This window comes from Thalassophryne amazonica, unplaced genomic scaffold (assembly GCF_902500255.1).
Source record: "Thalassophryne amazonica unplaced genomic scaffold, fThaAma1.1, whole genome shotgun sequence".
Lineage (NCBI taxonomy): Eukaryota > Metazoa > Chordata > Actinopteri > Batrachoidiformes > Batrachoididae > Thalassophryne > Thalassophryne amazonica.
Window position 1 is genome coordinate 239,167 of NW_022986272.1, and position 27,279 is coordinate 266,445.

General features: G+C 43.6%; 1 protein-coding gene across 1 annotated transcript in view; it reads left to right on the plus strand.

Moving 5' to 3' along the window:
* Nucleotides 1-26,864, plus strand: part of LOC117505933 (syntaxin-1A-like) — a gene marked incomplete at its 3' end in the record, with an annotated part of 74,094 nt that extends 47,230 nt beyond the window's left edge. The window contains 2 exon segments of the mRNA XM_034165470.1: nucleotides 22,668-22,776; nucleotides 26,824-26,864. Of these exon segments, the coding sequence (XP_034021361.1) occupies nucleotides 22,668-22,776; nucleotides 26,824-26,864 (150 nt within the window).
* Nucleotides 26,865-27,279: the final 415 nt, after the last annotated feature.

A 27,279-nucleotide genomic window follows, 5' to 3' on the forward strand; every position in this document is an offset into this window, starting at 1 on the left:
TTGAATGACATATCCTGATAAAAAATGACTCCAAGATTTCTCACAGTATTACTAGAGGTCAGGGTAATGCCATCCAGAGTAAGGATCTGGTTAGACACCATGTTTCTAAGATTTGTGGGGCCAAGTACAATAACTTCAGTTTTATCTGAGTTTAAAAGCAGGAAATTAGAGGTCATCCATGTCTTTATGTCTGTAAGACAATCCTGCAGTTTAGCTTATTGGTGTGTGTCCTCTGGCTTCATGGATAGATAAAGCTGGGTATCATCTGCGTAACAATGAAAATTTAAGCAATACCGTCTAATAATACTGCCTAAGGGAAGCATGTATAAAGTGAATAAAATTGGTCCTAGCACAGAACCTTGTGGAACTCCATAATTAACTTTAGTCTGTGAAGAAGATTCCCCATTTACATGAACAAATTGTAATCTATTAGACAAATATGATTCAAACCACCGCAGCGCAGTGCCTTTAATACCTATGGCATGCTCTAATCTCTGTAATAAAATTTTATGGTCAACACTATCAAAAGCAGCACTGAGGTCTAACAGAACAAGCACAGAGATGAGTCCACTGTCGGAGGCCATAAGAAGATCATTTGTAACCTTCACTAATGCTGTTTCTGTACTATAATGAATTCTAAAACCTGACTGAAACTCTTCAAATAGACCATTCCTCTGCAGATGATCAGTTAGCTGTTTTACAACTACCCTTTCAAGAATTTTTGAGAGAAAAGGAAGGTTGGAGATTGGCCTATAATTAGCTAAGATAGCTGGGTCAAGTGATGGCTTTTTAAGTAATGGTTTAATTACTGCCACCTTAAAAGCCTGTGGTACATAGCCAACTAACAAAGATAGATTGATCATATTTAAGATCGAAGCATTAAATAATGGTAGGGCTTCCTTGAGCAGCCTGGTAGGAATGGGGTCTAATAAACATGTTGATGGTTTGGATGAAGTAACTAATGAAAATAACTCAGACAGAACAATCAGAGAGAAAGAGTCTAACCAAATACCGGCATCACTGAAAGCAGCCAAAGATAACGATACGTCTTTGGGATGGTTATGAGTAATTTTTTCTCTAATAGTTAAAATTTTGTTAGCAAAGAAAGTCATGAAGTCATTACTAGTTAAAGTTAATGGAATACTCAGCTCAATAGAGCTCTGACTCTTTGTCAGCCTGGCTACAGTGCTGAAAAGAAACCTGGGGTTGTTCTTATTTTCTTCAATTAGTGATGAGTAGAAAGATGTCCTAGCTTTACGGAGGGCTTTTTTTATAGAGCAACAGACTCTTTTTCCAGGCTAAATGAAGATCTTCTAAATTAGTGAGACGCCATTTCCTCTCCAAGTTACAGGTTATCTGCTTTAAGCTGCGAGTTTGTGAGTTATACCATGGAGTCAGGCACTTCTGATTTAAAGCTCTCTTTTTTAGAGGAGCTACAGCATCCAAAGTTGTATTCAATGAGGATGTAAAACTATTGACGAGATACTCTATCTCACTTACAGAGTTTAGGTAGCTACTCTGCACTGTGTTGGTATATGGCATTAGAGAACATAAAGAAGGAATCATATCCTTAAACCTAGTTACAGCGCTTTCTGAAAGACTTCTAGTGTAATGAAACTTATTCCCCATTGCTGGGTAGTCCATCAGAGTAAATGTAAATGTTATTAAGAAATGATCAGACAGAAGGGAGTTTTCAGGGAATACTGTTAAGTCTTCTATTTCCATACCATAAGTCAGAACAAGATCTAAGATATGATTAAAGTGGTGGGTGGACTCATTTACTTTTTGAGCAAAGCCAATAGAGTCTAATAATAGATTAAATGCAGTGTTGAGGCTGTCATTCTCAGCATCTGTGTGGATGTTAAAATCGCCCACTATAATTATCTTATCTGAGCTAAGCACTAAGTCAGACAAAAGGTCTGAAAATTCACAGAGAAACTCACAGTAACGACCAGGAGGACGATAGATAATAACAAATAAAACTGGTTTTTGGGACTTCCAATTTGGATGGACAAGACTAAGAGTCAAGCTTTCAAATGAATTAAAGCTCTGTCTGGGTTTTTGATTAATTAATAAGCTGGAATGGAAGATTGCTGCTAATCCTCCGCCCCGGCCCGTGCTACGAGCATTCTGACAGTTAGTGTGACTCGGGGGTGTTGACTCATTTAAACTAACATATTCATCCTGCTGTAACCAGGTTTCTGTAAGGCAGAATAAATCAATATGTTGATCAATTATTATATCATTTACCAACAGGGACTTAGAAGAGAGAGACCTAATGTTTAATAGACCACATTTAACTGTTTTAGTCTGTGGTGCAGTTGAAGGTGCTATATTATTTTTCTTTTTGACTTTTTATGCTTAAATAGATTTTTGCTGGTTATTGGTAGTCTGGGAGCAGGCACCGTCTCTACGGGGATGGGGTAATGAGGGGATGGCAGGGGGAGAGAAGCTGCAGAGAGGTGTGTAAGACTACAACTCTGCTTCCTGGTCCCAACCCTGGATAGTCACGGTTTGGAGGATTTAAGAAAATTGGCCAGATTTCTAGAAATGAGAGCTGCTCCATCCAAAGTGGGATGGATGCCGTCTCTCCTAACAAGACCAGGTTTTCCCCAGAAGCTTTGCCAATTATCTATGAAGCCCACCTCATTTTTTGGACACCACTCAGACAGCCAGCAATTCAAGGAGAACATGCGGCTAAACATGTCACTCCCGGTCTGATTGGGGAGGGGCCCAGAGAAAACTACAGAGTCCGGCATTGTTTTTGCAAAGTTACACACCGATTTAATGTTAATTTTAGTGACCTCCGATTGGCGTAACCGGGTGTCATTACTGCCGACGTGAATTACAATCTTACCAAATTTATGCTTAGCCTTAGCCAGCAGTTTCAAATTTCCTTCAGTGTCGCCTGCTCTGGCCCCCGGAAGACAATTGACTATGGTTGCTGGTGTCGCTAACTTCACATTTCGCAAAACAGAGTCGCCAATAACCAGAGTTTGATGCTCGGCGGGTGTGTCGTCGAGTGGGGAAAAACGGTTAGAGATGTGAACGGGTTGGCGGTGTACACAGGGCTTCTGTTTAGGGCTACGCTTCCTCCTCACAGTCACCCAGTCAGCCTGCTTTCCCGGCTGCTCGGGATCAGCCAGGGGGTAACTAACGGCGGCTAAGCTACCTTGGTCCGCACCGACTACAGGGGCCTGGCTAGCTGTAGAATTTTCCACGGTGCGGAGCCGAGTCTCCAATTCGCCCAGCCTGGCCTCCAAAGCTACGAATAAGCTACACTTATTACAAGTACCGTTACTGCTAAAGGAGGCCGAGGAATAACTAAACATTTCACACCCAGAGCAGAAAAGTGCGGGAGAGACAGGAGAAGCCGCCATGCTAAACCGGCTAAGAGCTAGTAGCTACGCTAAGCTAGCGGATTCCTAAAAACACGCAAAGTGAATAATGTGTAAATAATTTAGAGGTGATTCAGCAGAAGGAGTGCTTTAGTTAAGGCACGTAAAGATTACACTGGGAAACAAATCGTAATCTAGATAACTAGATCAATCTAACTGCGCAGATTAAACAGCTAACAGATACAGAAAAACACCGCTGTGCTCCGGAACAGGAAGTGATACAATACCGCAGTGAGAGCCAACCACCAGTAGAGGCAAGCAAAACAATATCAATATCATTACGACGATGCATCAACTCCTCAACTAAGACTGAATTAGAAGCTAGACTGCCTGACGTCTTAGCTTCACATTTGACAAATACCCAGTCAGTAGACAGACTTGTGGATAGTTTAAACTCAGTGCTCAAAACAACACTCGACATAATTGCACCACCTGTGTTAAAACCGCGCTCCCTCAAATCACAGTCACCTTGGTTCAGTGATTATCTGCGTGACCTCAAGCATAAAGCAAGAGGTCTAGAACGGAAATGGCGTCGTTCAAAATTAGAAGTATTTCACCTTGTGTGGCGTGATGCTATCTTAGACTATAAGCATGCATTATTGGCTACAAAGCGGACTTACTACTCTGATTTGATCAACAAAAACAAACATAACTCAAAGTTCTTGTTCGACACAGTGGCAACACTTTTGCATGGACAACCACCTGTAGTTCGCACTCCTTTTACAGCACAAGATTTCCTGGATTACTTTGGGAAGAAAATAGAAGACATCAGGTTAAACATATCCCGGCATGCCTTAATCCAGCCACTACACCCTGCTATTGAGGTGGGCGCCACTACTGAGGTATTACCTAGATTTGCAGAATTTGATAGTATCTCTCTAGACATGCTGACAAAACTCGTAATGTCAATAGAAAGCACAACCTGTTTATTTGATCCTATACCAACAAAACTGTTTAAGGACCTGTGGTCCACTCTTGGGCCGACTGTGCTGGAAATTATTAATCTTTCTTTAACTTCTGGATCTGTTTCTAAATGTTTCAAATCTGCAGTGATTAAACCATTACTTAAGAAACCTAATCTTGACCCTAGTGTATTGAAAACTATCGGCTGATATGAAATCTATCATTTTGCTCTAAAAGTCTGGAAAAAGTGGTGTCACGGCAGCTCGTAGACTATCTTACTGATAATAATCTCTTTGAGCCACTGCAGTCTGCTTTTAGAAAATATCATTCCACAGAGACGGCTCTTACTAAAGTGGTGAATGATCTTCTGCTTACAGTGGATTCAGACACGACTACGGTTCTGTTGCTGTTAGATCTCAGTGCTGCATTTAATACAGTGGATCATCATATTGTACTTGATAGGCTGGAAAATCACTTTGGGATTACTGGGAGTGCCCTTGCATGGCTGACGTCACACTTGACCAGTCGTTCTCACTGTGTTTTGTACAGTAACACTACCTCTTACCTTAGTGACATGAAATTTGGGGTTCCTCAGGGGTCTGTCTTAGGCCCCCTGCTTTTCTCCTTTTATATAGCACCCCTTGGGCACATATTGCGGCGTTTTGGGATTACCTTTCACTGCTATGCAGATGATACTCAGTTATACATGCTGATAACTGCTGGTAATCTCGTTCACATAAAATCCTTAGAAGATTGCCTTGCATCAGTGAGAAGTTGGATGTCCAGAAACTTCCTGCTTATAAACTCTGATAAGACTGAAATGATGGTTCTTGGTCCAGTGAGACATTGGCATCAATTTGTCCAGTTAACACTCAGCCTCGGCTCATGTGTCATACATCACACTGACAAAGTGAGGAACCTTGGGGTAATTTTTGATCCTACATTGTCCTTTGGCCTTCACATTAGAAATATTACTAGGACTGCTTTCTTCCACCTGCGAAATATAGCGAAGATTCGTCCCATCCTGTCTATGGCTGATGCTGAGACCCTGATCCATGCATTTTTCGCTTCTAGATTGGATTACTGCAATGTTCTATTTTCTGGTTTACCGCAGTCTAGCATTAGGGGTCTTCAATTGGTTCAAAATGCTGCAGCCAGACTTTTGACACGAAGCAGAAAGTTCAACCACATTACACCCATTTTGGCATCCCTTCACTGACTTCCTGTCCCAGTGAGATCAGATTTTAAGGTTCTGCAACTAACCTATAAAATTATTCATGGACTGGCACCTCCCTACCTAGCTGACCTAATTAAACCTTACGTACCGGCCTGGGCTTTGCGTTCTCAGGGTGCAGGACTACTTTGTGTCCCTAAGGTGAATAAAAAGTCTGCTCACAGAGCTTCTCACAGAGCTTTCTCTTATTGTGCCCCTGTTCTGTGGAATAATCTCCCTGCGTCAATAAAACAGTCAGATTCTGTGGAGACTTTCAAGTCCAGATATAAGACGTACTTATTTTCCCTTTCATATGGCTAGCATACTGGTACAGTTTGGTTTTACGCTTTTTACTCTTTTAATTCATTTATTAGTAATTGGAGCGGGCCGTGACCTCAACTTTACCTAAATTCTGGGTCTTTTAGTGGCCGGCGATCACCTTAATATTTCTCTGTTTTTCTTGTTGTTTAATACTGGTAAATTATACAGGTTTTTTTTGTTTTTTTTGTCTTTCTGATGCCTGATTCTGTTTTTTCTCTCTGTTTAAGGTGCAGCTCCATCCAGAGATGGGAGTTGTATTCGTGTTGGCGATCCTCCTGTCCTGTGCGCCAATAGCATTTCTTGTATATTCGTCCGTGAATTGTTTCGTGAATTGTTTCTGTAATCTATGTTTGTATCATGGCCCAAGCAGAGGGTCACCCCTTTGAGTCTGGTCTGCTTGACGTTTCTTCCTCAGAGGGAGTTTTTCCTTACCACTGTTGCTCTGGGGGTTAGTAAGGTTAGACCTTACCTATATGAAGCGCTTTGAGGCGACTCTATTGTGATTTTGCGCTATATAAATAACAATAAATTGAAATTGGATTGAAAGAGCTGATATTCCACGCTTTTTACACTAGTCCCGGAAGTACATACCTTTATCAGACATTTGAACTTCACGCTCTCCGAAGCACCCCTGGGCCGCCATCTTTGTAGAATATTCTGGTATTTTCTTGACTGGGGGTTGACCTGACAACCTGGGGTATGTGTCTTAGGATCTCTGGTTGTGGGCAGCCATGGGCAGCAGTAGATGGTGCTGCCATGGCCTCTTGATGAGGATGGTCCCAGTATCCTTGGATGGCTGGTGTTGGCCTGGTGATGGTTGGGGTTGAGGCTGGGTGTGGTGTACCACAGGGCACTTGGGAGCATACCTGGTGCCACAGGCTGTGACAGCACTTGGGGTGCTGCTTTCTTGCACCCCAAGGGGTGGTTGAAAGTTGGTTTTCTCACGGCCTCTGTGGGGTTTCAGGCCCTGTCTGGTGTTTTAAGGTCTATGTCATGTACAGTATCTGATGTAGAGGCTGAAATGTTTTCAGGAACCCCACAGGTCACGGGATTCCCATGGGATTCCCACAGAATGGGAGTCAACTTTGCTATTTATCATGTGATTGGGACAGTATGGGATTAAAAGTTCACGGGAGCAGATGGGACCAGGAACCAAGGTTTTAGGCAGCCAGCCATCCTCCTGTCATTTGGGTGGTCAATTTTTGAAAAAGACGCCGAAAAAAATAGATAGGACTGGGTCCGATCGCTGCAGCCGTCTGCGTGTTTGAGTGAGTCGGTTTGCTCTGAGGAGTGGGGGGGTTTGAGCCGCTTCAGTCAGTGCAGAGTGAGAGTGCACACGGAGAACACAGAAGGGAGCGACACAAATAAAACTGTGGCGCTGTGTGTATTTCACCTGTCGGTAAGTCCTGTTCACACCGTGTGGGCATGTCGGTGACAGTTATACTGAATTTATAAGATGAAATAAATGGTCAAAATCCCTTAAAAAATTAGAATATAGGAATGAGCGTCATAAAAATCACACACACATGATGTGGAGAAACTCTTCAGTGATGTTCAGAAGCAGAAATCACATAAAGCAGCTGAGAACTCTCAACTTTAACAGGTTGCTTGTTGTGTGGGCCCCTGAAGAGGAGGTACTGCTGGCCCACCACCACCAGATGGCTCCCTGCTTGAAGTGCGGGCTTCAAGCATGAGAGGGCGTCATAGCAACCGGGAGTGACAGCTGTCACTCGTAATCAGCACCAGCTGTCACTCATTCACATCACCACCACCATAAATGCCGGCCTGCAACTCCACCTCCCCGCCGAGAAATCAGCTACCATTCAGGTAACGTCTCTGCTGACTTAAAACTGAATAATAGTCTGAACTCTTTTGCAGCCGTTTTCCTGTGGTGTTTGCCTTATCTGTGGGATTGGCGTTTGGTGTGATCAGCGACGGCTTCGCTTCACACCCCAACCAGATAAGTGGTTAGACAGGAGCTGCACGAGTGTGTGATTGGAGGTGGAGGTGCTCCCTCCTAACTAAACACAGACTGTGGGATTACTGAGTGTGCGAACTCGCACTCATCAATACTGTTTCTGTTCTCTGCCAGCATTCCCGGGTCTGACTGCTGAAGACAGTGGCCACCTGGGGTGCAGGGCTTGGCGGCTCTGGTGTTCTTCAGATCCGTTGGTGGTGGAAGCTGTGTGGGATCCGGCTCTTCTCTCGCCAGGCGTCTTCTATCTTCGAGCCTGCCCACACGTCACCTTGTGTATAATTGACATTCCACCATATTGTTATTGTCTGTACTTCGTTGTGCGATTCACAACATTGTTACTTTTTGGCTTGTCCATTGTCCGTTCATTACCGCCCCCTGTTGTGGGTCCGTGTCACGACACTTTCACAACACTGCTATTTTCCAGATATTTATTTTAGATGACTTAATGTTGTTTAATGTTCAAGCACAAAATGTGACTGAGGAGGAGAAAAAAGAGGAAATGAACTCTAATCTGAATAAAAATACAAGCTGCTGATTTTTGTTATTTTTCAAAGTTATCAGGCTGCAGCTCCGCGTTTCATTTATTTCAAAGTAAGTTACTTCTTATTAATTTCAAAAATCATGAGAGTCAAATCAGTCTGCATTGTTCAGTTTTTCCTGCATGTTTGTGTATTTTTTCCTTCATAAGAAGCAGCATTTGTTAGAGGTGGGCGATAATTTGGTATTGATCCGATACCAAGTAAATACAGGCCGAGTATCGCTGATATCGATCCCGATACTTTTTCATATTTAAGCCTCATAGATCCAAAGGATCCAAAAGATCTAGGATAGAATTTTGCCAAACATTGTACGTGACAACAAAATACTTTATTATCACAGTCAACATTTTTGTTTAAAAACACATCATTCAACATAACTTGAAACAAAATCTCCTGAGTTAGAGAGCTGACAAACCACAATACAACAAAACTAACACACCACAACAAATACTGTAAACAGTTTCAAACTTATTCTGTTTTTCAAGTCAAACAATACAATGAAATAATACAAAAAATAAGGAATTTCTTCCCTTGAGTTCACTTCTCTATGTTGTTTCTTAAATAAAGAGTGTACTTAAAGCAAATTAAAACAATCTTCTGAGGTTAGAGAGCTGACAAACCACAATAGAGAAAAACTAACACACCACAACAAATATTGTAAACAGTTTCAAACTTTCTTCTTTTCTTTTTTTTCAAGTCAAACAATAAAAGAAAACAATACAAAGAATAAGGAATTTCCTCCCTTAAGTGCACTTCTGGCTTTAAACAAAATAAAAACATTAAGTTAAAATTAAAGAAAGTATAAATAAAGAAAGAAAGAGCGCTGCTGTTACAGACAGAGAGTAGGCTTTGATGAATCTACGTGCGCAGCAGTCAGTGTGTGCAGGAGAGAAAAAAGCTTGAGTATCGATCTTTTTACACGAGGATCATTCAGTATCAATACCAGCGTTGGTATCAATGTTATCGATATTGGAATTGATAGCGTTTGTTCTACAAAGTTTGAAAAAACAATAAAATATTCACACTTTTTACAGCAGTTCTGTAATTTCAGAAATGCAACAGAAACAACCACAAATCAGAAAAAGTTGGGACTGTATGTAGAATGAAGATAAAAATTAAAAAAATTGCACTTTTCCCAGTTTTTCCACTCACCCACAGAAGCCAAAAGTTCTTCCAGAGTTGTGTCTTGGTGGCTTCCCTCACTTGTCTTCTTCCTGCATGGACATTTAGTTTTTGAGAACTGCCTACCTGACACAGATTTACCATAAAGTATCACACTGTTTGTATTTCTGAATGATTGATGTAAATAAAGTCTAAGAAATATTCAGTGAGTTGGAAATGTTCATGTTTTCATCCTCTGACTTTTCCCAAGAAAACTGGCTGTAAAAATGATTAATTAATTCTTATATTTACAATAAATTGCCCTGTCCCAACCTTTTTTTTCTTGGAAAATGCTGCAGGCCTTAAATTGTAGGAATGTATATATATTAACAAAAATAAATAAAAATAAAGCTGATCTCACACATGAAATATGTTGGTTTCATACAGTCTGCAGTAAACGGATTTTAGCTAATGTCACCTCAGCGTTGTCAAGTTAAACTCGGTCACAAGGAACACTTGACAGCATGCCTTTCACAGTAAAAGTATTAGGGTATTAGTATTAAGTAAGTGGGGATGCTGGCATTAAATGTTTTATTGTGAAATGGTGCAAGCAACATGAACTATCTGATGTTGTTTAGGGTCCTGTCCCACATAACATGATTGAGGCAGAATGGCGCATGAAAGGGGATTCAAATAGCACTCATTCAGCCACGCCGAATTCGCTATTCGGCCACGTTTCGACGTGGCCGAATGGCTCGACTAAGGCACAGGGTTACTCCCCAGAATTTTTTACTATAGCGGTGCTGTTGTTGCAAGTCATTTTGTCTGGTTTTAGATGCAATGTTGTAATATCACAGTTCTTTTTTTCATGTTTCTGTCTAAGTTAATAAAATAAATACTGTTGAAAAGTTAAAAAAATATATATATTTGATGGACATAACATTTCTCCTTGAATTGCTGGCTGTCTGAGTGGTGTCCAAAAAATGAGGTGGGCTTCATAGATAATTGGCAGAGCTTCTGGGGAAAACCTGGTCTTGTTAGGAGAGACGGCATCCATCCCACTTTGGATGGAGCAGCTCTCATTTCTAGAAATCTGGCCAATTTTCTTAAATCCTCCAAACCGTGACTATCCAGGGTTGGGACCAGGAAGCAGAGTTGTAGTCTTACACACCTCTCTGCAGCTTCTCTCCCCCTGCCATCCCCTCATTACCCCATCCCCGTAGAGACGGTGCCTGCTCCCAGACTACCAATAACCAGCAAAAATCTATTTAAGCATAAAAATTCAAAAAGAAAAAATAATATAGCACCTTCAACTGCACCAGACTAAAACAGTTAAATGTGGTCTATTAAACATTAGGTCTCTCTCTTCTAAGTCCCTGTTGGTAAATGATATAATAATTGATCAACATATTGATTTATTCTGCCTAACAGAAACCTGGTTACAGCAGGATGAATATGTTAGTTTAAATGAGTCAACACCCCCGAGTCACACTAACTGTCAGAATGCTCGTAGCACGGGCCGAGGCGGAGGATTAGCAGCAATCTTCCATTCCAGCTTATTAATTAATCCAAAACCCAGACAGAGCTTTAATTCATTTGAAAGCTTGTCTCTTAGTCTTGTCCATCCAAATTGGAAGTCCCAAAAACCAGTTTTATTTGTTATTATCTATCGTCCACCTGGTCGTTACTGTGAGTTTCTCTGTGAATTTTCAGACCTTTTGTCTGACTTAGTGCTTAGCTCAGATAAGATAATTATAGTGGGCGATTTTAACATCCACACAGATGCTGAGAATGACAGCCTCAACACTGCATTTAATCTATTATTAGACTCTATTGGCTTTGCTCAAAAAGTAAATGAGTCCACCCACCACTTTAATCATATCTTAGATCTTGTTCTGACTTATGGTATGGAAATAGAAGACTTAACAGTATTCCCTGAAAACTCCCTTTTGTCTGATCATTTTTTAATAACATTTACATTTACCCTGATGGACTACCCTGCAGTGGGGAATAAGTTTCATTACACTAGAAGTCTTTCAGAAAGCGCTGTAACTAGGTTTAAGGATATGATTCCTTCTTTATGTTCTCTAATGTCATATACCAACACAGAGCAGAGTAGCTACCTAAACTCTGTAAGGGAGTTAGAGTATCTTGTCAATAGTTTTACATCCTCATTGAAGACAACTTTGGATGCTGTAGCTCCTCTGAAAAAGAGAGCTTTAAATCAGAAGTGTCTGACTCCGTGGTATAACTCACAAACTCGTAGCTTAAAGCAGATAACCCGTAAGTTGGAGAGGAAATGGCGTCTCACTAATTTAGAAGATCTTCACTTAGCCTGGAAAAAGAGTTTGTTGCTCTATAAGAAAGCCCTTCGTGAAGCTAGGACATCTTTCTACTCATCACTAATTGAAGAAAATAAGAACAACCCCAGGTTTCTTTTCAGCACTGTAGCCAGGCTGACAAAGAGTCAGAGCTCTATTGAGCTGAGTATTCCATTAACTTTAACTAGTAATGACTTCATGACTTTCTTTGCTAACAAAATTTTGACTATTAGAGAAAAAATTACTCATAACCATCCCAAAGATGTATCGTTATCTTTGGCTGCTTTCAGTGATGCCGGTATTTGGTTAGACTCTTTCTCTCCGATTGTTCTGTCTGAGTTATTTTCATTAGTTACTTCATCCAAACCATCAACATGCTTATTAGACCCCATTCCTGCCAGGCTGCTCAAGGAAGTCCTACCATTATTTAATGCTTCAATCTTAAATATGATCAATCTATCTTTGTTAGTTGGTTATGTACCACAGGCCTTTAAGGTGGCAGTAATTAAACCATTACTTAAAAAGCCATCACTTGACCCAGCTATCTTAGCTAATTATAGGCCAATCTCCAACCTTCCTTTTCTCTCAAAGATTCTTGAGAGGGTAGTTGTAAAACAGCTAACTGATCACCTGCAGAGGAATGGTCTATTTGAAGAGTTTCAGTCAGGTTTTAGAATTCATCATAGTACAGAAACAGCATTAGTGAAGGTTACAAATGATCTTCTTATGGCTTCGGACAGTGGACTTATCTCTGTGCTTGTTCTGTTGGACCTCAGTGCTGCTTTTGATACTGTTGACCATAAAATTTTATTACAGAGATTAGAGCATGCCATAGGTATTAAAGGCACTGCGCTGCGGTGGTTTGAATCATATTTGTCTAATAGATTACAGTTTGTTCATGTAAATGGGGAATCTTCTTCACAGACTAAAGTTAATTATGGAGTTCCACAAGGTTCTGTGCTAGGACCAATTTTATTCACTTTATACATGCTTCCCTTGGGCAGTATTATTAGACGGTATTGCTTAAATTTTCATTGTTACGCAGATGATACCCAGCTTTATCTATCCATGAAGCCAGAGGATACGCACCAATTAGCTAAACTGCAGGATTGTCTTACAGACATAAAGACATGGATGACCTCTAATTTCCTGCTTTTAAACTCAGATAAAACTGAAGTTATTGTACTTGGCCCCACAAATCTTAGAAACATGGTGTCTAACCAGATCCTTACTCTGGGTGGCATTACCCTGACCTCTAGTAATACTGTGAGAAATCTTGGAGTCATTTTTGATCAGGATATGTCATTCAAAGCGCATATTAAACAAATATGTAGGACTGCTTTTTTGCATTTACGCAATATCTCTAAAATCAGAAAGGTCTTGTCTCAGAGTGATGCTGAAAAACTAATTCATGCATTTATTTCCTCTAGGCTGGACTATTGTAATTCATTATTATCAGGTTGTCCTAAAAGTTCCCTAAAAAGCCTTCAGTTAATTCAAAATGCTGCAGCTAGAGTACTGACGGGGACTAGAAGGAGAGAGCATATCTCACCCATATTGGCCTCTCTTCATTGGCTTCCTGTTAATTCTAGAATAGAATTTAAAATTCTTCTTCTTACTTATAAGGTTTTGAATAATCAGGTCCCATCTTATCTTAGGGACCTCGTAGTACCATATCACCCCAATAGAGTGCTTCGCTCTCAGACTGCAGGCTTACTTGTAGTTCCTAGGGTTTGTAAGAGTAGAATGGGAGGCAGAGCCTTCAGCTTTCAGGCTCCTCTCCTGTGGAACCAGCTCCCAATTCAGATCAGGGAGACAGACACCCTCTCTACTTTTAAGATTAGGCTTAAAACTTTCCTTTTTGCTAAAGCTTATAGTTAGGGCTGGATCAGGTGACCCTGAACCATCCCTTAGTTATGCTGCTATAGACGTAGACTGCTGGGGGGTTCCCATGATGCACTGTTTCTTTCTCTTTTTGCTCTGTATGCACCACTCTGCATTTAATCATTAGTGATTGATCTCTGCTCCCCTCCACAGCATGTCTTTTTCCTGGTTCTTTCCCTCAGCCCCAACCAGTCCCAGCAGAAGACTGCCCCTCCCTGAGCCTGGTTCTGCTGGAGGTTTCTTCCTGTTAAAAGGGAGTTTTTCCTTCCCACTGTAGCCAAGTGCTTGCTCACAGGGGGTCGTTTTGACCGTTGGGGTTTTACATAATTATTGTATGGCCTTGCCTTACAATATAAAGCGCCTTGGGGCAACTGTTTGTTGTGATTTGGCGCTATATAAAAAAATTGATTGATTGATTGATTGATTTGCTCTCCTCTTCAAAAATGACACACTGTACCTTTAATCCAGTAAGACAGGCAGAGTTTTTCTGTCATGTTGACAGTTTTTTTTTTGTTTTGTTTTGTTTTTTTTACATTTCTGAGTGGGATTGCATACTTATTTAAAAAAACAATCACACCTCTTCCCCCCTTCCCCCAATGGGCAGATCACGATCTCATCCATTTGGCACCAGTATATGTCCCCCTTGTGCGAAGGCAGCCTGCTGAGTCTCGGATTTTACAGAAGTGGTCTGCAGAGAGTGAGGCGGCACTTAGAGACTGTTTCAGCACAAATGTGTGGTCCAAACTCTGTGACCGTCACAAGGAGGACATAAACGCCATGACAGAATGCGTCACGGACTACATCAACTTTTGCTTTAAAAACACCGTACCTACCCGGACAGTGCGGTGTTTCTCGAACAACAAACCATGGATTAACCCTGACATAAAGACTCTGCTGAAGGTGAAGATGAGAGCCTTTGAGTCAGGGAACCGAGAGGCCCTGAAGAATATACAGAGAGACCTGAGGAGGGAAATTCGCAAGGCTCAGACCGCCTACAAGAGGAAGTTGGAGGAGCAGCTCCAACACCAGAACATCCGGGGGGTGTGGAGCACCTTGAAGACCATCTCTGGGTTCAAACCCCCTCCCAAACAGGCGGAAGGTGACCATCAATGGGCAAACGACCTCAACAAGTACTTCCTGAGGTTTGACACCCCCCCCCCCCCCCGCTCTGTCTTCTGTGCCTCTGCCCAGTATCCCCCCTCCTTACACCTCCGCTCACAGTGCCGCCACAGACTGCTTCATTCCCAATACACATCCTGGCACCAGCCAGACCTCCTCCCCCACCTGCTCTCTACTCTTCACGGCAGATCAGGTCAGGAGTCAACTGAAGAGAATAACGAGCAAAAAGGCAGCAGGCCCAGACAAGATTAGCCCGAGGCTCCTCAAATCCTGCGCAGATGAGCTGTGTGGGGTCATGGAGTGGGTCTTCAACATGAGCCTGAAGCTGAGGACGGTGCCACACCTCTGGAAAACCTCATGTGTGGTCCCAGTGCCGAAAACACTACACGCCAAGGACCTCAACAGCTTCAGGCCAGTGGCACTTACATCCCACCTGATGAAGACCCTAGAGCGCCTCGTCCTGTGTCACCTCCGCTCCACGGTGAGCTCTGCTATGGACCCACAGCAGTTTGCTTACCGGCCCGGCATCGGAGTGGAGGACGTCATCATCTCCCTGCTGCACCGCTCACTGTCCCACCTGGAGAGACCCGGCAGTGCTGTGAGGATTCTTTTCTTTGACTTATCCAGCGCTTTCAACACCATCCAGCCACGACTCCTGAGGGACAAGCTGGTGATTGCAGGAGTGGATGAGGATCTGGCTGAGTGGGTCCTGGACTACCTCACAAACCGGCCCCAGTTTGTGAGGACCAAGAACTGCGTGTCTGACCTCCTGACCTGCAGTGTGGGGGCCCCCCAGGGGACGGTCCTCTCGCCCTTCCTCTTCACTCTTTACACTGCAGACTTCAGACACAACACGGACAGCTGCGTCCTGCAGAAGTTCTCCGATGACTCCGCCCTCATTGGACTCATTATGGACGACGATGACGCGGAGTACAGAGGACTAATGCAGGACTTTGTGGACTGGTGTCAGAGGAACCACCTCCTCATCAACACGGGGAAGACCAAGGAGATGGTGGTGGATTTCAGATGCCGCCCCACTACACTCCCCCCAGTGAACATCCAGGGAAGGGACATTGAGAGAGTGGACTCTTATAAGTACCTGGGTGTTCATCTGAACAACAAACTGGACGGACAACACGGACGCACTTTACAGGAAGGGTCAGAGCCGCCTCTACCTACTGAGGAGGCTGAGGTCTTTTGGAGTGAGGGGGCCACTCCTGAGGACCTTCTATGACTCTGTGGTGGCTTCAGCCATCCTGTATGGTGTGGTCTGCTGGAGCAGCAGCATCACAGAGAGGGACAGGACACATAAGGTCATCAGGAAATCCTGCTCTGTCCTGGGCTGTCCTCTGGACTCTGTGCAGGAGGTGGGGGACAGGAGGGTCCTGGCTAAGCTTACATCTATGCTGGACCACGAGTGTCACCACCTGCTGGACGTTCTGTCTGCTCTGGAGAGCAGTTTCTGTGACAGACTCATCCACCCTCGCTGTGTGAAGGAGAGATTCCGTAGATCGTTTCTCCCGGCTGCTGTCAGACTGTACAATGAACAATGCTAGTACTGTGGTAACCATAGCAACCAGGACAATAATCATGTCTATATTTTAACCTGCCCATATTGTAAATATCAGAGTAACTTATCGTACATTTCACGCTGAAGTCATTTTACCTGATCACTCTCATACCCTGACGGTGTATATCATCCCGGCAGTGCAGCATTGAACTGAACAATGGTAGCCTTAGCGTTACCCAGCACTCAGTGCTTTTTTTTTTTTTTTTTTAGTTCTTGTTTTTTAAGAGATACTTGTCTGTTTTGTTGCATGCCCTTCTATTCCTACTGCATGCCCTTCTATTCCTACTGTTCTATGCTGCGGTGTGACACTGAAATTTCCCCATTGAGAATAAAGGCTTTTCTTATCTTATCTATATAACCCCTAATTGTCTTGTTTGAACAAGAGCTAAATCTGGACTGATTTGATTGTCAAATCAGAATCAAATTTATTGGAAAGTAAGTTCTCACATACAAGTAATTTGATCTGGTGTCATTGGTGCATAAACAACAATAATAAAAAGAAAATGAAAAAAATAATTCTGGAAGAAGTAAAGACGTAAATCTGCTCTTTTAAAGATGAAACCCTGGATGAAAAACTTTCTGAATCAGTTTTTACACTTTGCTTTTTCACTGAGGCTGTTTGGTGAAGATGATCCTTTATTAAAATTGCTTTGCTGCTTTTTTTACAGTGTGTCCGCTGTTCACACTGATCAGCCCCTCCTCTCTCTGTGTGTGAGGGAACGAGACACTCGTCACTCTCACACTGTTTTTGCGGCTTATTTGAGCAAACTTTGGAAACATGAAGGCTTTCATCTGTAAAATAAACCCTTATTTTATGAATGTATCAGGAGCTATGCAGGCATAAGGAGCTGTTTTTATTGGAAGACTTTGACAGAGTTTTTGTTCTTTCTCTTCTTTCTCTGAGAGACGCTGTGCTCTCTCACTCTGAGTTGCGGCACTGTGGCTCTGTTCGACAAGGTGGGTGTGTCGGCGGTAGCAGCAGCTGCTGAGTGCTTTGTACTCACAACTCACAGCTAGAGAACACATATCGTGGCATGACTGCCATCACCCCCCCCCCCCCCAACACCCCACCATGACATGCATGTGTTGGCATACTGTCCTCACATGGAAATGAATAAAAACACATATCACCTTTGCAAAGTGGTCAGCAGGAGTGTGTCAGTGTGCATATCATCAGCCAGGCTGCCCCATGTGAAAATATCCATCTGATCATGTGAATGCTCAGCTGCCAATCCATATGTCATGTCCACTAGGGTTATGACTACAAAATGTTTTTCAAAACTTTCATTTTCCTGATGTTGCATTTGATGAACCTTTACCCATAGATCACTTTTTTGAAGTTTATTTCATTGGATCTTGAAAAAACCTCCTGCACCTAGCGCCACATCATTTTAAAAAATGTTACACAATACGATTTTGAAAAATAACGTAACAAGAAAAGAATTACAAGTATCAAGAAATAACAAAAAAAATATACAAATGAATATTGCTAAAATATATTAATAAACAATAATTAAAAGAAATAAAAAATAAAGGTAAAATAGATTAAATTGAACACGCCACTCAACAAAGTCTGCTGCCAAACTGGTGTCTAAACACTCTTTGTCAACCAGAAAAGCGTCACAGGTGCTTCAAAGTCTGGCTGAAGATGGAGTTTGTGTCCCAACACCATAACAGTCTGGAGTCTGGCGTTGAACAATCAGAGATGCAGAACAAGTTAAGAACCGCCTCATGGAACTGATCTCTGAAGAGAAATTTTGTTTGCATTTTGATGGTAAGAAAATTAATAATAAAGAGTACCAAGTTGTGTGCTTGAAAAATGACAGAAGAACATTACAACTTAGCATTTTGGCTTGTGACAGTGGAACTGCTGCAGACATCTATATACCAAGATAGGACCTGCTTGATGAGTACAATGCATGGAACAGTATTCAGATGATCATCTCTGACACAACAGCAGTCAATACTGGTCGCAAAAATGGTGTAGCCAGGCTTCAGAGAACATTTAGACACAAGGGACTCGATGAACCTCAATACATCGGCTGCCAGCACATTCTTGATCTTGTTCTGCGACATGTGTTGGACTTCTTTTTTCCTATATGGTCACGGTCACCTAACATTAACTACGAGTTTATTGATGAGATTTTGGAACAGTATGATGATTTGCAAAATGCATAAATGGGCACAGAAGTGATACCAGAGTATGAGAACCTTGGCTGGAGACATGATTTTAAATTCCTTTTTGAGCTTTGTGAAATACAAGTTTTACAAAACGGAGGAAAAATGGCCTCACATCAAATGGCACAAGCTGCCATCACTTCACAGTGCCAGGTGGAACTCACGAGGAATTTTTTTACACTCATTGCATTATTCCTTCTTCCAAATTGGCGAGAACAGCTGAGGGTAACTTGCGATTTCATTACAACTACATGGTCGCGGGCCTGGTTTTCTAACCAACACTATTCAGAGACGGACTATGAAGACCTGCTGTCATCAATATCCAAACTTAAGTGTCCCAAAGCTGTGAAATGCTTCTCTACTCACTGGAAAAAGGAACCATCAGTGCTTGATGTGCCTCACTCCAACATAGTAGCTGAGAGAGCTGTAAAGTTGATGGAAGAGGTTTGTTCTACTTGCAGAACAGACAAATATCTTAACTCATTGAGTGCCAGCCATTTTCAAAGTTCAGAACATCCCATTGCCAGGATTTCTTCAGCATTTGAGTTTTTTCAAGACCCATAGAAAATTGAGTTCTATGTCCATGTCAACAACAAACATACCACAAAGCAAAGAAAGAAGAAAAGATGACGCGTCTTTGGCGCGGGGTGTTACTATCAGAAAAGACGCATTTTAGAGTCAATGGAAACGTGTGAGTTAACAGCAAATTTATTAACACTAATACACAAATCTGAAGCACTATTAAAAACACTACAAATGCTATATGTACTCATTTTCATGTATTCCTCATGTGTATATGTAAAACTGACATGTTATAATAAAAAGTGTTTGAGCCGCTAGGTGTTTTAATGTGAAATATGAAACTGTCTAATGTGCGGGAGGTTTTTTCAATGTCGGGCAAAACCAAAGACATTTTTGTGAGTTTTAGGTAAAAGTTCATCATTTATAACCCGAGGCTAATAAATTTGAGATTTGTCATAACCCTAATGTCCACCACGCGGGTTATGGCCCACATGATGTGGTGTCCTTTGGTGCCCACACGCTGGACACTGGACACGCAGAGCCGCTGATGTGTCCATGATATGAGCATTCAGTCATGTCAGTTCATTACTTCCTTGTTTATATCCATGACCATGGTTCGTGTACAGAGGAACAGAAGGATGATACTTGTATTGTCTGCTCTTTATAACATGAATGTAATATTTTACCAGGCAAAACAAAATCCATTTGTTTTGTCATTTTGAACGCAAGTCATCAGGCATCAATTACACATCATACGAATAATAATAATAACTTTATTAATCCCAAAGGAAATTGTTTTGCCAGAGTGCTGAAATAGTGACAGTAAACATTGCTTTTGTGTGTGTCTGTGTGTATGTTTTTTTGGTTTTTTGAAGCATTACCAGTAACATGATTGTCTTACATTTTAACGGTACATTCATTGTTCTTATAATGTTCTGTGCTCTCTCATTATTTGGTCCTTAAACACTTTCCTTGATTTATGTACATATGTCCAGCATGTAATCGCTGCTGCTGCTGCTGTGTGAGCGCGATGTACATCCTCGCACTGCCTTTATGCATGCGCACACGGGCATGCACAAAACCGTCACCGCAGGATCGTTTGCGCCTGTCCAACCGTGTGTCCCTTCCAACAAGGGGTGGAATTCTTCGCAGTTCCTTTGGCCGGTTTCTGCTTCTTTCACCCACCTTCGTGTTATGTGTGAAGGAACCCTTAACTTTGCTACCAGTAACATCACTTTTTAGGGGCGGAGGCACAGGTTAGTGGGCTGTTTTATTTCTGTCTCATGACATAAAAATAATGTCAATGAGATTGAGGGGAAACAACGTTTTCTGCTTCTTTTTTAATGACACTTTGGATTTAGCAGTGCTGATGTCTGGTGTGAACAGGATTTATTGAGAAGGAGGTTTAACAGCACCGACGTCTCACATGAAAGGGGAATATTAAATGAAAAAAAAAAAATTTCCAGGTGTTATGGCCAAATACTGTATATGTTGGTAGAAGTCAAAATCTGTGGAGCAGATGCCAGATTCTGACGTCTGGCGCCTGCTGTTGTCTGCCACCTTTATTGGATGAGAATCAATCAATCAACTTTTTTTTTATATAGCGCCAAATCACAACAAACAGTTGCCCCAAGGCGCTTTACACTGTAAGGCAAGGCCATACAATAATTATGAAAAACCCCAACGGTCAAAACGACCCCCTGTGAGCAAGCACTTGGCAACAGTGGGAAGGAAAAACTCCCTCTTAACAGGAAGAAACCTCCAGCAGAACCAGGCTCAGGGAGGGGCAGTCTTCTGCTGGGACTGGTTGGGGCTGAGGGAGAGAACCAGGAAAAAGACATGCTGTGGAGGGGAGCAGAGATCGATCACTAATGATTAAATGCAGAGTGGTGCATACAGAGCAAAAAGAGAAAGAAACACTCAGTGCATCATGGGAACCCCCCCACAGTCTACGTCTAAAGCAGCATAACCAAGGGATAGTCCAGGGTCACCCGATCCAGCCCTAACTATAAGCCTTAGCGAAAAGGAAAGTTTTAAGCCTAATCTTAAAAGTAGAGAGGGTATCTGTCTCCCTGATCTGAATTGGGAGCTGGTTCCACAGGAGAGGAGCCTGAAAGCTGAAGGCTCTGCCTCCCATTCTACTCTTACAAACCCTAGGAACTACAAGTAAGCCTGCAGTCTGAGAGCGAAGCGCTCTATTAGGGTGATATGGTACTACGAGGTCCCTAAGATAAGATGGGACCTGATTATTCAAAACCTTATAAGTAAGAAGAAGAATTTTAAATTCTATTCTAGAATTAACAGGAAGCCAATGAAGAGAGGCCAACACGGGTGAGAGTTTGAGAATGGCAGTGAGAGTTTGTGTGGCTGTAGAGAGGAACGATAAACAGTTCTCCTGTTGGTCTGTCTGACTGGCTGCACAGCGCATTTCTCCCAAGTTCAGAGAGTTTCAAGTTTTTCAAAAAAAGCTGCGCACCCTGGCAAGATGAAGAATTCAAGTTGCTGACTGGCTGTCTGTTTTGGAAATGTACTTGGCAGCCTATAAATGAAGGTGAAATTGGTGATAGGAAGCGCTGAGATGTGATGGGTGTTCACCTCAACAGCAAACTGGACTGGACTGACGCCCTGTACAAAAAAGCCAGAGTCGCCTCCACCTCCTGAGGAGACTGAGGTCCTTTGGAGTGAGCAGGCCTCTGCTTAAGACCTTCTATGACTCTGTTGTAGCCTCTGCTCTCCTCTATGCTGTCGTCTGTTGGGCCCCGGGCAGCACAGAGCGGGAGAGAAAGAGACTGAACAAGCTGGTCAGGAAGTCCAGCTCTGTCCTGGGCTGTCCTCTGGACTCTCTGGAGGAGGTGGCTGAGAGGAGGGTGTTAGCCAAGTTCAAATCCATCATGAACAACTCCTCTCACCCCCTGCACCGGACTGTAGTGGAGCTGAGCAGCTCGTTCAGTGACAGACTGAGGCACCCTCAGTGCAAGAAGGAATGATACCGCAGGCCTGCTGCTGTCAGACTGTACAATAACACTGTGAAATAACCACATGCAATATGTCCACAAATCACGTGCAGTAACAACTCGTTTACAAATCCCTGCACTAACGTCACATTGTCACATCTAAACTCCGTTTCACATATTGTAAATAAGATGCTCCTATCTCATTTTCAATCCCAATTATGTTTATACATATGCATATGTGTATGCGTGTGTGTGTGTGTATATATATATATATACATAATCTATTTCTACCTCATTTCTTATGTCTTGTACTGTTACAAGTATTATTATTATTGCTTATCCTTCCACACGGTTAATGAACATTTTCCTCTACTTGCACCCACCTTGTGTGTTTTTTAAGAGCTGACGTAATGTGAATTTCTCCTCTGTGAGATCAATAAAGTTTATCTTATCTTGTTGATGCTCTGTTTTCACGTGCCGCAGTTCTTTGCTCTGTGACTGTCTGAGACGTGTATGATTCTCTCTGCTTGTGGTCTGTCTTGTGTATCGTGATGACATTCAGTATTATTTCAGTGTCAGTAGTATTTCATATGGTAAAATAGCTGCCCCCCCCCACCTCTGGGGCCTGCGCTCTTTTACTAACATTGTGTATTTGCTCCTCCTCAGCACACGGTGCTGTCCAGAAAGTTTGTAGGTGTCATGACCCAGTACAACGAGACTCAAGTGGCTTTTCGGGAAAGAAGCAAATGCAGGATCCAGAGACAACTGGAGATAAGTAAGTGGAAAAGTGACAGTCCATCTCCACCCAGGACAGGAATCAGGCACCGCTATTACAAAATGAAATCAGTTCCACACAGTTTGTGCAAAACCTAAGAGTAAGAACAGGTTTAAACAGTCCCCTGGATCCAGGAGTCGGGATGTAGACCAATGTGTCAGTCAAATGATCCGCAGTCTGTCTCAGTCAAATGATCTGTGGTCTGTGTCAACCAGCTGTTCCGCGGTCTGTGTCAGTCAGATGATCCGCGGTCTGTGTCAGTCAAATGATCCGCGGTCTGTGTCAGTCAAATGATCCGCGGTCTGTGTCAGCCAGCTGTTCTGCGGTCTGTGTCAGTCAAATGATCCGCGGTCTGCGTCAGTCAGCTGATCTGTGGTCTGTGTCAGTCAAATGATCAGTGGTCTGTGTCAGCCAGCTGATCCGTGGTCTGTGTCAGTCAGCTGATCTGTGGTCTGTGTCATCCAGCTGATTCGTGGTCTGTGTCAGTCAAATGATTCGTGGTCTGTGTCAGCCAGCTGATCCGTGGTCTGTGTCAGTCAAATGATTCGTGGTCTGTGTCAGTCAGCTGATCCGTGGTCTGTGTCATCCAGCTGATCCATGGTCTGTGTCAGTCAAATTATTCGTGGTCTGTGTCAGCCAGCTGATCCGTGGTCTGTGTCAGTCAAATGATCCGTGGTCTGTGTCAGTCAAATGATCCATGGTTTGTGTCAGTCAAATGATCCACGGTCTGTGTCAGCCAGCTGTTCCGCGGTCTGTGTCAGTCAAATGATCCGCGGTCTGTGTCAATCAAATGATCCGCGGTTTGTGTCAGTCAGCTGATTGGTGGTCTGTGTCAGTCAAATGATTCATGGTCTGTGTCAGTCAACTGATCTGTGGTCTGTGTCAGTCAGCTGATCTGTGGTCTGTGTCAATCAGCTGATCCGCGGTCTGTGTCAGTCAGCTGATCTGTGGTCTGTGTCAGTCAGCTGATGGGTGGTCTGTGTCAGTCAGCGGATCTGTGGTCTGTGTCAGCCAGCTGATCCGTGGTCTGTGTCAGTCAAATGATCCGCGGTCTGTGTCAGTCAAATGATCCGCGGTCTGTGTCAGCCAGCTGTTCCACGGTCTGTGTCACTCAAATGATCCGCGGTTTGTGTCAGTCAGCTGATCTGTGGTCTGTGTCAGTCAGATGACTGATCTGTGGTCTGTGTCAGTCAGCTGATCTGTGGTCTGTGTCAGTCATCTGATCTGTGGTCTGTGTCCGTCAGCTGATCCGCGGTCTGTGTCAGTCAGCTGATCCGTGGTCTGTGTCAGCCAGCTGATCTGTGGTCTGTGTCAGTCAGCTGATCTGTGGTCTATGTCAGCTGATCTGTGGTCTGTGTCAGCCAGCTGATCCATGGTCTGTGTCAGTCAAATGATTTGTGGTCTGTGTCAGCCAGCTGATCCGTGGTCTGTGTCAGCCAGCTGATCCGAGGTCTGTGTCAGTCAGCTGATCCGCGGTCTGTGTCAGCCAGCTGATCCGTGGTCTGGTTCACCCAGCTGATACGTGGTCTGTGTCAGTCAAATGATTCGTGGTCTGTGTCAGCCAGCTGATCGGTGGTCTGTGTCAGCCAGCTGATCTGTGGTCTGTGTCAGTCATCTGATCTGTGGTCTGTGTCCGTCAGCTGATCCGCGGTCTGTGTCAGTCAGCTGATCCGTGGTCTGTGTCAGCCAGCTGATCTGTGGTCTGTGTCAGTCAGCTGATCTGTGGTCTATGTCAGCTGATCTGTGGTCTGTGTCAGCCAGCTGATCCATGGTCTGTGTCAGTCAAATGATTTGTGGTCTGTGTCAGCCAGCTGATCCGTGGTCTGTGTCAGCCAGCTGATCCGAGGTCTGTGTCAGTCAGCTGATCCGCGGTCTGTGTCAGCCAGCTGATCCGTGGTCTGGTTCACCCAGCTGATACGTGGTCTGTGTCAGTCAAATGATTCGTGGTCTGTGTCAGCCAGCTGATCGGTGGTCTGTGTCAGCCAGCTGATCTGTGGTCTGTGTCAGCCAGCTGATCCGCAGTCTGTGTCAGTCAGCTGATCCGTGGTCTGTGTCAGCCAGCTGTTTTCCACCTCCCAAAAGTGCAAATTATTGTAAAGCCAAAACAACAGCTATGGGGCCATTATTGTAGCAAAAGTATTTGCAAATGTGTATTTCGATCTGTGTGTGTGGAACCAGATCTACCCGCTCTGCTCTTGGAGGTCACCTGCTCTGCTCCAGGAGGTCACCCGCCCTACTCTTGGAATTCACCCGCTCTGCTCCTGGAGGTCACCCACCCTGCTCTTGGGATTCACCCACTTTGCTCTTGTAGGTCACCCACTTTGCTCCTGGAGGTCACCCACCCTACTCTTGGAATTCACCCACTCTGCTCCTGGAGGTCACCCACCCTACTCTTGGGATTCACCCACTTTGCTCCTGGAGGTCACCCACCCTGCTCTTGGAATTCACCCACTTTGCTCTTGGAGATCACCCACTCTGCCCTTGGAGGTCACCTGCTCTGATCCAGGAGGCCACCCGCTCTGCTCCAGGGGGTCATCCACTGTACTCCAGGAGGTCACCCGCTTTGCTCCTAGAGGTCACCATCCTGCTCTTGGAATTCACCCACTCTGCTCCAGGAGTTCACCCGCTCTGCTCCAGGAGTTCACCCGCTCTGCTTCAGGAGGTCACCCGCTCTGCTCCTGGAGGTCACCTGCTCTGCTCCAGGAGGTCACCTGCCCTACTCTTGGAATTCACCCACTTTGCTCCTGGAGGTCACCCACTTTGCTCTTGGAGATCCCCCGCTCTGCTCTTGGAGGTCACCTGCTCTGCTCCAGGAGGTCACCCACCCTGCTCTTGGGATTAACCCACTTTGCTCTTGTAGGTCATCCACTTTGCTCCTGGAGGTCACCCACCCTGCTCTTGGAATTCACCCACTTTGCTCTTGTAAAGCACCCACTTTGCTCTTGGAGATCACCCGCTCTGCTGTTGGAGGTCACCTGCTCTGCTCCAGGAGGTCACCCGCCCTACTCTTGGAATTCACCCACTTTGCTCCTGGAGGTCACCCACTTTGCTCTTGGAGATCCCCCGCTCTGCTCTTGGAGGTCACCTGCTCTGCTCCAGGAGGTCACCCACCCTGCTCTTGGGATTAACCCACTTTGCTCTTGTAGGTCATCCACTTTGCTCCTGGAGGTCACCCACCCTGCTCTTGGAATTCACCCACTTTGCTCTTGTAAAGCACCCACTTTGCTCTTGGAGATCACCCGCTCTACTCTTGGAGGTCACCCGCTCTGCTCTTGGAGGTCACCCGCTCTGCTCCTGGAGGTCACCCGCTCTGCTCCTGGAGGTCACCCATCCTTCATGGTTTCTATCTCTCTTTGCTCATTTCATGCTAATTAACTAATGGCCTGGTCGCATGGCACTTAACGAAGGGCAACTAAGCCCAACCGATACAAGAAATCTTGACTTTGTTGGCATTGTTTAACCTTCGCGCAGCTTCGTTCTTGCAGCTGGCGCTTTGTCAGGATTTTTAAACTGTCAAAAAATTTGAATGACTGACACTGAATACCTCAATTCATCTGTATTTCGTTTTGCTGTTCATCTTGACTGTTTCTTATGGTTTGCTTAGTTTCTATAACGTTCGTTCGACTTCGTTTGACCAGCTGAATGTTTTCACACAGTGCAGAAGCCGTTTGTGAGCGCTGCTGCTGCCGCTGCATTCATGTACCATTGGAAACTACAGGGCAAACTCAGCCTGCTTGCTTGAATTTTTTTATTGAGGTGGGGGGTCAGCTTCACTGGGCTCAGGCACCTTTTATAGGCCAGAATTAATCTTTTGTGTGGATACAATGAATTATTTTACCAAAGATAAAATGAAAATCACACTCCTGCCACAAGCAACTGCTGAATTTGAAACAACAAAAAAGTAATGTAATTTCCAACGGTACTTGAACCTCCTGTGTGCGCTTATTATTTTCTATTAAACAGAACAATATGAGTGTAGGAATGACAATCCAGCCCTTCTGTACATATGGCAACAGGTAGATAATTCAGATGATTATATTAGCTGTTCTGGAAGGCAGAATTCACATTGTGGATCAGCTGCAGCTGGTGGAAATAACCACACATGGGGAGTCAGTGCATGGCATTCACACGGACTGATCAGTTTACTGCTCTGATAAATTAAATCATCGTTACACTTATATTTATTTCGCCTTTTGACAGTTTTCTGTTATAAATCAATATATATGGTTTAGTAACGTAATGCAGTGATAGAGCAGTGACCATGGCACACCAGAGTTTTTTTTTTTTATTGGAGCAAGATGGAGCGCAGTCGTCAGACAGTGAGGATTCTGATGATGGAGATGATCCCTCTTTTGTTCTAGATGAGGAACCAGAATCAGAATTAGAATTGCCTTTATTGTCATTGTAATTTGCATTACAACGAAATTTGAGTGCAACTACAAAAAGGTGCTTTCTGTGGTGCGAGTAATTTTTAGCCAAATAAAAGATAGTGAAATTTAATGG